This window comes from Nansenia antarctica (genome assembly GCF_963989245.1).
Source record: "Nansenia antarctica genome assembly, chromosome: 9".
Classification (NCBI taxonomy): domain Eukaryota; kingdom Metazoa; phylum Chordata; class Actinopteri; order Argentiniformes; family Microstomatidae; genus Nansenia; species Nansenia antarctica.
Genome location: NC_137679.1, coordinates 32,722,432 through 32,736,689, shown reverse-complemented (window position 1 = coordinate 32,736,689; position 14,258 = coordinate 32,722,432). Strand labels below are relative to the sequence as shown.

Genomic DNA, 14,258 nt, shown 5'->3' with positions numbered 1-14,258 from the left:
CAGCGTCCCTCTTCGATATATCAAGTCTTCCACGTGGGTCCACATACCGTAGAGTTCAAAGCAAATTGCCCTGTCTGGGTCACCGCCTCTATAACCCTGGCTGGACCCTGCCTGTCTGCATGGTCACTTTCATCAAGATGATAAGTATCCAAAAGACACTAATAGGTTTTCAGTGTGCGCGTACATTTTCATTCTCTATCTAGGATAACATGTAGAAATGCCTGTCCATTAAAGGAGAAGGCCACTATCCTCAGCATAGGAGTAATCTATAAAGAATGTTCTATCAGCCGGCACTATCAGAGAGTCCTCTAGTAGAAGAGTGAGTGCCGTCTCTCAGAAGAGTTTTAAAATGGAACCCTGAAGACAAGAGAGAGAGAGGGCACCCCATGTGACACATGTCAAGTGGCCATCCAGCTGGCGTGTGTGTGTGTGTGTGTGTGTGTGTGTGTGTGTGTGTGTCTGTCTGTCTGTGTGTGTGAGTGTTTGTGCTTCTGTCTGTGTGTTTGTGTTCCTGTGTGTTTGTGGTTCTGTCTGTGTGTGTTTGTGTTTCTGTGTGTGTGAGTGTTTGTGTGTCTGTATGTGTGTGTGTTTGCGTTTGTGTGTGTGTGCGTGAGTGTGTGTGTGTGTGTGTGTGTGTGAGAGTGTGTGTGTGTGTGTGCGCGTGTGTGTGTATGTGTGTGTGTGTAGTGGTACCCTTTCTTATCTCTGAAGGAGTGCTGGGATGGGATGGCATACTCCTGCGATGGCTCCATTCCTCTAAGGCCACAGCACCCTGCCTGTCCTCAGTGGAGAAAGGGCTGGAGGACGAGGTTTTGGCCAGGGAGGGGGATATCAGTAGAGCCACGGCTAGTGGATGCAGGAGTAGTGACTCTGTTAGGGACAGAGTGATTCTGTTAGTCAGGGATAGAGTGATCCTGTTAGCTATAGATAGAGTGGTTCTGTTAGCTATAGGGATAGAGTGGTTCTGTTAGCTATAGGGATAGAGTGGTTCTGTTAGCTATTGATAGAGTGGTTCTGTTGATAGAGTGGTTCTGTTAGGGACAGATAGAGTGGTTCTGTTAGGGACAGATAGAGTGATTCTGTTAGCTATAGGGATAGTCAGTTGATATGTAAGATTACAGCATTTCATTCCAGTCAGGGATATAGGTAGGTACGGTGGATAGCTGGTCTGGTCCTCTTCAGAGGTAGCCTTAGATTAGGTCGACAGCCGTGGTTGGAGGGGGGGGTTAAGGAGTGGATCTCCCCAGACTGCTGTACTCAAGGCAGCTCGTCCCCTTCAGGGGCAGCCGGCCGGCCGACATGACGGAGTGGACGCTGCTCAAACGTCTCCTGGATGCCGTCCACCAGCACTCCACCATGATCGGACGCCTCTGGCTCACCGTGATGGTGATCTTCCGCCTGCTCATCGTCGCCGTGGCCACGGAGGACGTTTACGCGGACGAGCAGGAGATGTTCGTGTGCAACACCCTCCAGCCGGGCTGCGCCACCGTGTGCTACGACGCCTTCGCTCCCATCTCCCAGCCGCGCTTCTGGGTCTTCCACATCATCAGCGTCTCCACTCCTTCCCTCTGCTTCATCATCTACACCTGGCACAACCTCTCCAAGCTCCCCCACGCCCAAGGGGGGCAGCGGCCGGGGGCCATCCCAGCGGACGAGGCGGGTCGAGACAGGGGCCGAGAGGCCTTCGACAGGAGCTGCGATTCCGACAGCTGCTCCGTCCGTTCGCACAGGCACCTGGGCCACAGCCTGGCCGACGTGCTGGAGGGCATCGGCGGCCAGAGCCTCCAGAAAGGAGATCCCAGCGCCACACTCGCCCAGGTCCGGCCCGGCGTCCACAGGAAGGGGAACGGACCGGGACACGGGGGGTCCGGAGGAACCGGAGGCGTTCTCTCCATGTACTACGTGTTCCACGTGTGCGTCCGGGCGGTTCTGGAGGTGGGTTTCGTGGTGGCCCAGTGGCTGCTGTTCGGGTTCAACGTGCCCGTCCACTTCCTGTGCTCCACGGCTCCCTGCCGGCAGCCGGTGGACTGCTACGTCTCCCGACCCACGGAGAAGACCATCTTCCTGCTCTTCATGTTCAGCGTGGGGGTTTTCTGCATCCTCCTCAACCTGTTGGAGCTTAACCACCTGGGCTGGAAGAAGATCAGGAGTTCGGTGAAGCTCAGGGAGGGGGCGTCCTGGGGAGCTTACCCAGGGAGGAGAGGAGGGTACGAGACCTTCGCTCCAGACAGCCCCTTTCTGACGTCCACGCTGGGATTCAGGGACATTACCAGTACGACGTCCCTGCCCACCCTGGATCTGGTGGTGGACCACCGGCCCGACTGGACCTGCGCTGGGAACTGCTCCCCGTTTAAGGAGCTCGAGACGGGTGGAGAGACGGGGCTACAGCTGCCCAAGAACCAGGACCTCCAGCGAGGAGAGATTCAGCCCCTGAAGACCAAGAGGGACGGTATGGAGTCGAAGCAGAGGAGCGCGGAGGTCTGGATATGAATGTTTTTGAACAGGAATGTTTATTCAAATAGATTTGATCCAATCGAAATCAGCCCAGAACAGGAAAAACTGGTCTAAAGTTAATAGCCAAGAGGTGAGTCTTAAAACCTGAAACCACTAAAAGAAAGAAAATTATAACGGGACATTATATGTTGTGTGTATTAGATATGAAGTTTGTTTACTACAGGGGTCAGTTTTACCTGAATTTAAAAGTTCTGTGGAGAATGCTCCTATTCCATCTAATTCACACTCTGTGAATGTGTCCACTACTTTTGAGAGGATTTTGTTAAACTTCCTGAATGGAGATCAATGCATTCCCTGGACTACAACTGTGGGTAACATAGGAAATCCTGTACAGACAAGACAATACAGTGCAGTGTGGTAGCAAGCAACTGAAAATAAATAAATAAATAAACTAAAATCAAGCTCGAAACAGCTCAGTTTTTGCTTTTCATTTATTTACGCAATATACTATGTATTAATATATTCATTTACAACATCTATAAAACACCTTTTGTATAAATTATGCTACAGAAAAGAAATTAAAGACAATAAAAGAGGTTTGTTGTACAGCCAGTTTCCATGGACTAAGTTTGTTGTAAAATGAATACTGCAGAGTCGTTTCAGAGCTGGAAAGTAAACAAAGTAAAGTAAAGCAGTTTTACAGTGTAACGGGACAGTGTCCTGCAGTAGTGTTAAAGTGTCTGTCGTCTTACTCATGATATAGTATTATGCGTCTGTGTCCATGGCATCCTATACGCTCTATATGTGCAATTTTCATTACACAAGACACACACACACAGAGACAGCAGTATTACAGAAGTATCAACGTACAACTTATTTCACTGAAGGTTTTTCCATTTGTGAATGGATTTTGTAAAGTCCTTGACATAGAGAGGGCAGTCTGTTGGGTGAACAACACCACTCAGAGAGGGAGAGAGGAGCACAGCAGAGGAGGCTGGTGGAGGTAGAACACACGTCTGATAGCATTCTGATGAATTCTTCCATTCCATGCATTACAATGAGCCCGTCCTCCGATTTCTACCTCCACCAGCCTCCACTGATAGAGAATGAAGGCCGTGCTATCTTCTTGTGCTAGCTCCTACAACATCTCAACTGGTTTTACTCACACAATGAAATCCATGGTTACAATGTAAAAAAAAAAAAAAAACATCATGCAATTTTTAACATCTATAGTTGCAACAACGTATACATTACCTTTGGACATGGGTCTATTTCCCCCCAAGTTGTTAAGTTAGTTAGTATAGGTGGTCCACAGAAGATTTCAACATAATACAGGATTGAGAATGTGTGAATGTATTTGGTAGCAAAACCCAACCCTGAGATTTGGGTAATAGGAAATTGGAATGTCTGTACACTAGAGGCTCTTTTTTGAAAACGAAATAAAAACAACATATCATTTAAAAAGTTTTGTTTTTTATGGCATTGTTGTTAAGTCATTCTGGGGTTTTACTTCCCTTCTATTTTGTCTGGTGTTTTTAACAACAAAAACTATGGCTATAGTCAGTTAAACTTAAACTACCGGGCTACACAGACACTCCAACAGGTCTAGCACTGATAAGCACAGGAGACCACTATGCCAGACTGAATCTGTAGGGGAGTTTTCAGATCAGAATATCTGAATATCTTGACAGTGTTGTCTATATATCTAACACTGAATGGAATTAATCTAAAATTCTATTAGATTGGAATTCCTTCCACAGGAAATTTTAGTCCAGACCGTTTCTAAGGGCCGTTTCTAAGGGCCGTTTCTAAGGGCCCCTGCAGATTCCTTCTTGCCCTAGTAAGCTGTGAACACATAAACATCTGTAATGTTGACATTATTCAATCTACAACAGTGAACTAACGTTACACTAAAATGGCGGACAAACTGTTTCAAACTACGTCTACAGTACAAAGTACATCATGGTCCATATCAACCCATACATTTACCATCGGGATAACATAACAGACGGGACTGATATGGCAGAAGAAGTATTTCCTCTAACTGTGAAGGACATAGAAAGTGCAATGCTTGAAGGAAACAAACAAGCCAACATAATATGTGCATGTCTGTAGGTGTGCGGTAGAACCTAAAGCTTCAGTGCAATACAAACAACATTTAAAAAGCACTTAAACAGTCAAGTGAGACAAGGCATTCACCCCTATCTGACAGAGCAGGTGGTACGGTCCGTACTATGAGTCAGAGTCACAATAAGTCAGACCATACCATGTAAACACACACACACACAGAGAGAGAGGAGGAGAGACAGAGAGAGAGAAAGAGAGAGAGAAGGACATTCAAAAGAGTTGCAGTTCAGTTCAGTTCCTCACAGTTTTAAAAGATGTGTTTGGGCAACACTTAAGAGCACAGCAGGCAGACAGCCAGGCAGAGTTAGTCCACACCAGAGAAGAGAGAGAGAGAGAGTTAGAGAGAGGGTGAGAGAGAGAGTGATAGAGAAAGAGAGAGAGGTACAGAGAGACAGAGAGCAGGACAAACCAAACCTAGCTCAACATCAAGAAACACAGGCTGGTCCTAATCAAGTGGTGGAGGCATAAATAGGGCACTGCATACATCACCACCAGTATTACAGTAGTTCCAAAAGTCTCGGCAGAAATGTTTTTCTCATAATTTCATCATTGAAAACTGAGAGTGACGATGACTTTTGTGAAATGCAAACACAGTGGTTTTCACCTTGAAATGTTTTTTTGTTTCTTTGTTTGAATGTCACCTGCTTGAAATTGAAACACTCTTTGGGGGAGGACCCTGTTTTTTCACCTATCACAAACCATGGAAATAAACAAAAGTAAAAAAAAAAAAAGTGAAATAAGATGGACACTCGTTCAGTGTCTATGGGGAAAGCAAGGCCTTGTCGACCTCAGAGGACATTGAAACTGACAACCGGAATGTCTTGTGTGCATCGTGAAGTATAGCTGAATTTCACATGAGTTCCTATGAGTCTATGGTGGGTGAGACGGGAGCTGAGGGGAGAGGCAGGGGGGCTGGGGACCGGAGAGGGAGGCCAGAGGGACTGAGGGCTGTGGGGCTGAAGGATGGAGGCAGAGGGGCAGAGTGGCTGAGTGGACTGGGGACTAGGAGGTAAGGGGATGGGGGGCAGAGGGCTGGGGAGGGAGGGAGGCACACGGGCTGGAGGCAGACGGGCTGAGGGGCTGACAGTTGAGGCTGCGTGGGGCTGGATTGTAGAATTCGGAGGCTGTGGGTGGTGGATGTGTTGTTGTTGCCGGAGGCTAACCATTAGCCTCTCTAGGCGGTCTCACTGGGGCAGGGGGACGATGACCTCTACGTAGTTGATGGGGAAGAAGCCTGAGTCTCCGTTGATCATGCCCTCGTACCAGTTCTCGTCGATCTGGTTGGTGAGGATGATGATGTCACCCTCCTTGAAGCCCAACTCGCCCTCGTTCTCGGGCTCAAAGTCATAGAGACAACGGCAACACGGCTGGTCCATCGGCTCCGACTCTGGAGGGAGGGAGGGAAGGAGGGAGGGAGGGAGGGAAGGAGGGAGGCAGGACAGGGGTAGGAAAGAGTTGACATCAGACCAAATCCATAGATAAAAGTCTATTATTGTTTGCATAGAGGTGCATTTTCTATGCATCTGTACCATCTGTAAATCGCGAGTATTTACCCATGCACCAAATCAGAAAGCAGTTGGGACCATGACGACAAAAGACATAAAGCCTAACCCAACAAAGGCATGATGTAAAAGTATGAGTAAGCTGGTGTAGTTAGTAGGCTTACTGCTGTGTGTGTGTGTGTGTGTGTGTGTGTGTGTGTGTGTGTGTTTGTCTGTGTGTGTGTGGAGAAGGTGGTGCTTCTTGTACCCATGAGCTGAATACTGTCTGTTTTACAGTATTGATACTGTATCTGTCAATCCACTGTAATCATCATTTAGTGTGAATAACATACTGTGTGTCGGCATAACTGGTTGTTGGCTCAGCACTACTGTAACTGACTGTTTTCATAATGTCAAAATGCACTGATAGTATTTATGTCCTTTAGATATTGTACATTTATGTGGACATAAATAAAGCATTTAAAATGTGTGTGTGTGTGTTTGTGTGTGTGTGTGTGTGTGTGTGTGTGTGTGTGTGTGTGTGGGTGTGTGTGTGTGTGTGTGTGTGTGTGTGTGTGTGTGTGTGTGTGTGTGTGTGTGTGTGTGTGTGTGTGTGTGTGTGTGTGTGTGTGTGTGTGTGTTACTCACGGTGGCCATTTGGAGTGGGACTTTCTGGCCAGGACAGAGGTACAGAGTTGAATGGATCAGCTGAGTGGAAAATGGAGACATGAAGATGGACAATGAGGCAAGCAGACACACATACATACATACATACATACATACATACATACATACATACATACATACATACATACATAACCATGCAACTTCTGACACCCACTTACATGCAGTCAGCAATCCCGTAAACTCTAAATATTTGATTTTGAGTTATTTATTGAAGAGGCTACTATCATCAGGGACTACCCCCTCTCTACAGCCTACTTGCACCACCAGGGGGCAGTAGAGACACATAGGTCCCATCTCTCCCATTGTGGAGCATCATTATCTATTTGAGTATTCTTTCCGTGTTTTTACTAATCACAGATTTTGGGGGAAATATTAATAGCCAGTTACCAGCCCTTTCTTGTGGCATCATCTTGCCTATGAATTAGTGTGGTTTTTGGTCTGACAGCTGCCTGTGTGTGTGTGTGTGTGTGTGTGTGTGTGTGTGTGTGTGTGTGTGTGTGTGTGTGTGTGTGTGTGTGTGTGTGTGTGTGTGTGTGTGTGTTGGGTGAGATCATTGGGAGGTATACCTACTTTTTCCATTTACTGTGTGGTTGAACTGGACGTCTGTGAACGAACGATAAAAGATAATCACGACTCGTGACTCACACAAAAACAATGGTGTGGGATGATGACTCAGCTAAAACATCACACCAAACCAGCCAACGGTAAACAAGTCAACAAGGTCCAAGAGCACACCGAGTATTTGAGTTCTGTTAAAGCGTAAAGCAGCGTGAGAGTACCTGATGATTTGATTGATTCGCTGTATGATAGTCCGTTGTGCTGGCTGTCGATGGTATCGATGCTGGTCATTATGGGCTTTGGTTTGAAGTCTCTCTTGGGACGACTGCTGGCTGTGGACATCCTGCGGAAGGGTCAGAGGCTGTTATACACTGGGACTAGGACTGGGACTAGGACTGGGACTAGGCCTAGGGTTAGGAGTCACTATAGAGTCCCCTTTTAACAGATTGACTTGTGATGAACCGTGCCGTGGACAGAGGGACAGTCCTTATAGGATACCTGTGTTGTAGTTTGGTGCTGAGTTCTTCCAGGATCTCAGAGGACTGGCGATGGTAGTCTAATGCTGCTTCGATCAATGCTGTCAACTGACTCACTTGCTCCACCTAGGGGACCAACACGGTACACAACACTATCAGATGTATAATAATAATAATAATAATGATAATAATAATAATAATAATAATAATAATAATAATGTATTCAAAGCGACTTACGTTGCAGCGAGTGTCTAAATGTTTCAGTGTGTATCGTCCCAGCGGGAATGTGTAGTAGTGTAGTTCAGGGGAGGCTGGTGGAGGTAGAAATCGGAGGACCATTCCTCATTTCGTTCCATGCATTTGCAATGAGCCCCGTCCTCTGTATTCTACCTACGTCAGCCTCCCCCGGTGTAGTTGTATTTGGGTTAATTGTTGCCTGCTTTTGTACAACGGCATCCATTATGTGATGTTATGACGACTCTGTTTGAACCTGTCCAGGGATTTACTGCTAATGAGCAGTACCAAGTATCTGTACTGGTGTTCCAGTATGTGTACTGGTGTCCCAGTATAGTCCCAGTATGTGTACTGAAGTCCCAGTATGTGTATTCCCAGTATGTGTACAGGTGTCCCAGCAAGTGTACAGGTGTACCAGTATCGTCCCAGTATGTGTACTGGTGTACCAGTATCGTCCCAGTATGTGTACTGGTGTACCAGTATCGTCCCAGTATGTGTACAGGTGTACCAGTATCATCCCAGTATGTGTACAGGTGTATCAGTATCGTCCCAGTATGTGTACAGGTGTACCAGTATCGTCCCAGTATGTGTACTGGTGTACCCGTATCAGCCCACTCACGTCGTTCTCCAGGAAGTTGAACATGCTCCTCTCCGCCAGGTCCTTGCTCTCCTCAAACTTCTCCACCGCCTGTCTGATCTCCTCGTCCGGGATCTTCCCCTGCCGCTTCTTCTTGTAGTCGAAGTCTAACCTCCGCCCCTCCAGCTTCTTCAGATGGTGCTGCAGAGACATGGGGATGATGATGACAACTTAACTTAAGACAGAGATACAGAGAGAAACAAATCAATACACACTCCAAAACCACTCCATGACAGTCGGAAAAAACGACCGAGACATTGGTTTTGGATTGGCAGGCTCCAGAAAGGGGCGGCGTCTAGCCTACATCCTGGCTCCTACTGACCGTGATCTCCTTCAGGTCTTTGTCCTGTATTGTCTGCAGGGGGTCGATAAAGTTCTGTTTGACGCCGATGTCCAGAGAATCCTTCACCTCGGCCATCTGCCTCATGGCCTCACCCATATCGACCAACGCACCACCTGATGAGAGGAACAGACCGGGCAGGACATTCAGCCACACACGCTTCAAACAGCCAGATGGCGTCAGGAACAACTAGAATATTCATGAAGCAGTTGGCTGGACTGGTCTGTAAGTGGAAGTAAATGGGAGTCAATAAGAAAAAAGAAAAAAGAAGAAAGAATTCTTCCTTCTTCTAGTTAGTACGACGATTGCCAATAGCCCCATAGCCCCGAGCGCAGATTACTTTTTCCTGCTGACTGGTGATTAGACGATTCACTTACTTAGTCAAATATATTTACTGTAAGTCGCTTTGGATAAAGGCGTCTGCTAAATGCCAAAAATGTAAATGTAAATGAGTCAATAAGGCTTGAGGAAAGTCTGATATTTTCTCCACCAGGTGTCAGAGTTGAGTCGCAATGTGGCTGAGGGAGTCACAGGTTTTCACAGAATCATCATCATCCCCTCATCTCACTGGCTGCCTGCACACAGCATGAGTGTGAGAGGGCGAGAGAGAGAGAGATAATGTGGGTGTGTATATGTGTGTTAGAGAGAGAAAGTGTGTCTGTGTGTGTGTGTGTGTGTGTGTGTGTTTGTCTGGTTTAGAAAGTGTTTGTGTGTGTGTGTGTGTGTGTGTGTGTGTGTCTGTGTGTTAGAAAGAGCAAGTGTGTGCAAGTGTGTGTGCATGTGCAAGTGTGTGTGTGCATGAGATTGGGTGCACAGTCAGGATGAAAAAGCACTTCAAAGGCTTCCTCTCCCCGTCTCTGCGGTGTTCAGAGAGCACAGCGACGCCATGACCTCTCCTTCAAGGTGAGAACAGCGGCTCCGCAGCACGCAGCTTCCACATCTAATAATAGTCCTGACTGGGGCCCAGAGTTTTTCAAGGACATTAGAAACTCAACCGTTGACAAGTCCAGAGAGGATGTCTGTAGCGATGGTCCCTACGCTAGACTCCGGCGTAGGTGTTACCCTCAGGAGGAGGCTGTGTGTGGAACAGGTGAGTAACAAGCGTGTGTAGGTGAGTCACAGATCCTCCCCCTCTCCTCTCCCATTTGAACTCGAAAACTATGAAATGTCCTTCTCAGCAACTTGTTTACCTCTGAGAATTTCCCACTCAGAACTGGAGATATTTGTCACTTTTGTGAGACAGATGGCAACGTTATGATTGGTAGCAAAAGTAAATCTGAGTGGTTGCTAACAAAGTGTAAATATGTTCTAATTTGGTTTACTAGGATTTACTAAGCTCGCACGCAAGGCAAATTGAGTAACTTACTGGAATTTGCTATTCATTTGCTCCCACACTGACTCTCTTTTGCTATAACGGTGAAGTGGCTCTGTTTACATTCTGCAGTTTGTGACATACAGACTTCCATAGCATATAGAGAGCCCTATGCAAAACCCTATGTTACATCTTGGAGGGAAGCTCAGAATGTGTAAAATGTAAAATATGAGCATGAGTGTGTGAGTGTTTAATGGAGTGTGTGTGTTTTCGTGTGTGTGTGTGTGTGTGTGTGTGTGTGTGTGTGTGTGTGTGTCGTACCGAAGGCGGACTCGTCCCCCAGCTCGTGGCCGTAGCGGAGCATGCAGTCCCCCAGAACCCCCTCTGTCTGGGTGTAGCCTGTGGTCTTCACCTGGCCCCGCATCTTAGACACCGTGTTCAACATGCCCAGCTTGGCTCTGGAGGCTACAGGGAAACACACAGCAAACACAACAGAAGCTGTTAGCCTGCACTACCATTCACCTGAATAGAGGAGCAAAGACATAGAAGTAGAACAACTAGAATAGACATTCTGATTTATTATATATATGTATATATGTTTTTAGGGCATTTCTGCTTTAGAAACAGATAGAGACAGTAGAGATTGAGAGGAAGGATGGGTGAGAGAGGAGGGATGACATGCAGGATCTTTCGAGGGTCGGAATCGTACCAGGAACATTGCGATGATAATATCATATGCTGCACCACGGACATTCCTATTTAAAGCAACAATAATTCCAAGCTAATTATGTTTCAAGCTAATATTTACCATAGCAAGGCTTTAGGAACGACAGTATGTCCCTTCTATCCATTATATTTCTATGAGTAGTGATGCAAAAAGTTAGTTTATATTATGACTTTGTCTATATTATGGTGAGGGTTAGGCTCCGTCTTACCTGGGTTGGGCTGGAGGTATTCCGTTGTTTTGGACAAGAGGTCCAACACAGATTTGTTTGTGACTTCGATTTTCTAGAAACAAGATCCTCATGTTAGCAAAAAAGAACAGAGCACCTCTTTATTTCAGCATTCCAGTGTTGTAACATTCCCAGTTCTGGCCCTGTGACCGACCGGCAAGCTGTGCCAGGCTTTTGGCCAACCTAGCACCAACACACCTGCTTCATCTCAACTGAGGCTTGATGGTCTGTAAGTTGAACCCGGTTGGCTAGTGCTAGGCTGTAACAGAAGCCTGCACCCACCCAGGGCTGAAGAACAGACCCTGTCTGTAACACATTCATCTTAGAGAGTACTAGTAGTGTGTGTGAGGGGGAGGGGTGGGGGGAGGGGGTCGTGTTGCTAATGGTGGCTCCGTCATTACCCTCTCCATCTCCATAAAGTCTTCATCCAGCTTTGTTCCTTCAGCTCCACTTATCTTCTCACTGAACAGCTGTATAACACAAGGAGGGAGGGCGAGAGAGAGAGAGAGAGAGAGAGAGAGAGAGAGAGAGAGGGGGGGGGGAGGTAGAGAGAGAGAAAGAGAGAGAGAGGGAGTATAAATTAATGATTACCATGTTCTTGCTGTTAATGTGTTTACACTGATGCTTTAGCAATGACAGACGAGGTATATTATATGCATATATGTTTGACATACCCTAATAACAGATACATTACATTACCCTACAATAAAAGCAATAAAGCTTTTGGACTAACATTGAGGTGTGTAAGAGAGACACTCTATCAAGTTAGAACAGGAATGTTGTGGGTATTGACGGTGTGAGTCAGTGTGTTGGCAGTCTGACTCACTGGTGTACTGCTACTGTTGTCTGTTTCTGATAACTGACACGCTGGTCCTCTCATCATCACCATCACTATCATCATCATCATCAGCGTCACACTAGATCTCTAGTGACACACTTGAGTCTCTCTCTCCCCCTCTCTCTCTCCCTCTCTCCCTCTCTCTCTCTCTCCCTCTCTTTCTCCCTCTCTCTCTCCCTCTTTCCCTCTCTCTCTCCCCCTCTCTCTCCCTCCACTCCTTCCTTACCTATGAATGTCCTGATAGCCTTTTATCTCTCAGTGTATCAATCCAGCTCTCACTCCTGTGCAGTTCCGCAGGTCGCAGTAGATCAATCTGCATCTACTTAGTCTGGTGCTACATAAATAGGGAGACCTGAATTCTTAATGAAGCATGTTTCACAGGAAACCATTTGCATAAAACATACTCAAGTGGTACCATGTGGGTGACAGAAATTCATTCATTGTCTGTTTTGCTAGTTTATTATAATATCCCTGCAAGGGGGAAAAAAGGCGAGGTCTCTATTTTTCAAGGTACCTCTAGGTAAAATACAACTAAAAACAGCATTTTAGTCAGAAAGAATATCCACCAAATGTTATCCTCAAGAACTGTGTCAACCACTGAAAGCGTGTTGTGGACCAGGGCCCATTCCTTCCCTGGCAGTCATAAGAAGATTAAAATTCTAGACTAATTCAGAAAAAACTAGGCTACACGTCAAGCCAACAACATCAGAGCCCAAAAAAGTAGCCTGGTTAGTGAGAGAACTAACCCTAGTGAGAAATACTTATCTCAGCTTTGATTTGAATGATGCTACAGTAGCTGACTGACCATCCTAGCGACATAGGCTAACAGTTAGCAGTAGCCTCTTACCATTCCTGTAAAATGTACTTCCCATTTGGAGTAAATGCATGGGGTTGGTCTCCTTTTGAAGGTAACACTCTGAAGTTTGTTCCCCAACAGTAAGAATGACTAAGTGCCACTGGCATTGAGAAATACAAGTTTGAACAACCTGAAGTAATCGTTTATTTTTTTTCGAACACGGCCAGCCTAAAATCAGCTCCCAACACCGATTTACAGATTTCCCTCCTAATGGTCGAACCCGAATGCTGCCACCACACCACGGTGCCTAGAACACAAGACCATTAGTGTCCAATCCTTCCTATGGTTTTACTGCAGAGCCCACCAGCCTTCTCTGGGATCACTCTCACACCTGCAGTGAAATGTACACTACAACAACACCATCAATCTCTCCCTCAGGGGGTAACCTCTCCTGAGATGGTACTACCCCAGACCTAAAGTCCTCTCTCCTGAGATGGTCACACCACAGACCACACACCACAGACCTGAGGTCCTCTCTCCAGAGATGGTACCACCCCAGACCTAAACACCACAGACCTGAGGTCCTCTCTCCAGAGATGGTCACACCACAGACCACACACCACACACCACAGACCTGAGGTCCTCTCTCCAGAGATGGTACCACCCCAGACCTAAACACCACAGACCTGAGGTCCTCTCTCCTGAGATGGTCACACCCCAGACCTAAAGTCCTCTCTCCTGAGATGATCACACCACAGTCCCTGAAGCCCTCTCTCCAGTGGCCTGCATGGGACAGGGTCCGCTATCAGACAGCATTACTGTGACAACATCTTGCCTAAGCTGCTACCAGCCACCACCGCTTGGAACAATCCTCCTGCGTTCAAAAACCACAGTTGCGTAACACGTGAGATAACGGCAAAACGGATGGAGAACTTTCTTCGAACATCCACAATGACAGAGGAAATTGTGGAACCTTTTATCCTTTACGACACAATGGGAAGGAAACTACGAAATAGCAACATTGTCCGTCGTTTGACTTTGACTCATTGCTGAAAGATAATGCAAAAAGTACAATACAAAACCTTCACCAACAACAACAGCAACATATTGCAGGACTGAATGATGCCTTAGTTGTTCTTTCTATAAAGCAGGAAAACGTCACTACAGTCATTATGCTTTTGTCTGGCAGGAGCTTAAAGCACACAGTGTGACTTGTTGTAGACTTGTTTCACCCCAACAAACCCCACTAGAGAAAGTTACAAAGGCTGTACGTATTACTAGAGACAGAAAGCAGCATGCCCCTGTCACCAGGAGGCTAAAGATAGCCTAGCGGAGCTAATGGGTCCTACAGCAGCAGTACTGCTG

At 46.6% G+C, this 14,258-nt stretch overlaps 2 protein-coding genes across 2 annotated transcripts in view; one reads left to right on the top strand and one right to left on the bottom strand.

Annotated features, from left to right (window-relative positions):
* Positions 1–1,299: 1,299 nt before the first annotated feature.
* gjd6 (gap junction protein delta 6) lies at positions 1,300–2,490 on the top strand (the record flags this gene model as incomplete). The annotated part of the gene is made up of 1 exon (XM_080539223.1): positions 1,300–2,490. The coding sequence occupies one exon, from the start codon at positions 1,300–1,302 to the stop codon at positions 2,488–2,490; it is 1,191 nt and encodes a 396-aa protein (XP_080395349.1).
* A 513-nt stretch (positions 2,491–3,003) lies between these two features.
* sh3gl3a (SH3-domain GRB2-like 3a) overlaps positions 3,004–14,258 on the bottom strand; it is a 28,812-nt gene continuing 17,557 nt past the window's right edge. Inside the window, exons 2-11 of the mRNA XM_080539224.1 lie at positions 11,661–11,729; positions 11,242–11,314; positions 10,628–10,771; positions 8,977–9,110; positions 8,637–8,795; positions 7,806–7,909; positions 7,529–7,650; positions 7,320–7,352; positions 6,711–6,770; positions 3,004–5,968 (exon numbers count right to left, since the gene is read on the bottom strand). Of these exons, the coding sequence (XP_080395350.1) occupies positions 5,766–5,968; positions 6,711–6,770; positions 7,320–7,352; positions 7,529–7,650; positions 7,806–7,909; positions 8,637–8,795; positions 8,977–9,110; positions 10,628–10,771; positions 11,242–11,314; positions 11,661–11,729 (1,101 nt within the window). The 3' untranslated portion in view covers positions 3,004–5,765. The remainder of the gene's footprint in view (positions 5,969–6,710; positions 6,771–7,319; positions 7,353–7,528; positions 7,651–7,805; positions 7,910–8,636; positions 8,796–8,976; positions 9,111–10,627; positions 10,772–11,241; positions 11,315–11,660; positions 11,730–14,258) is intronic.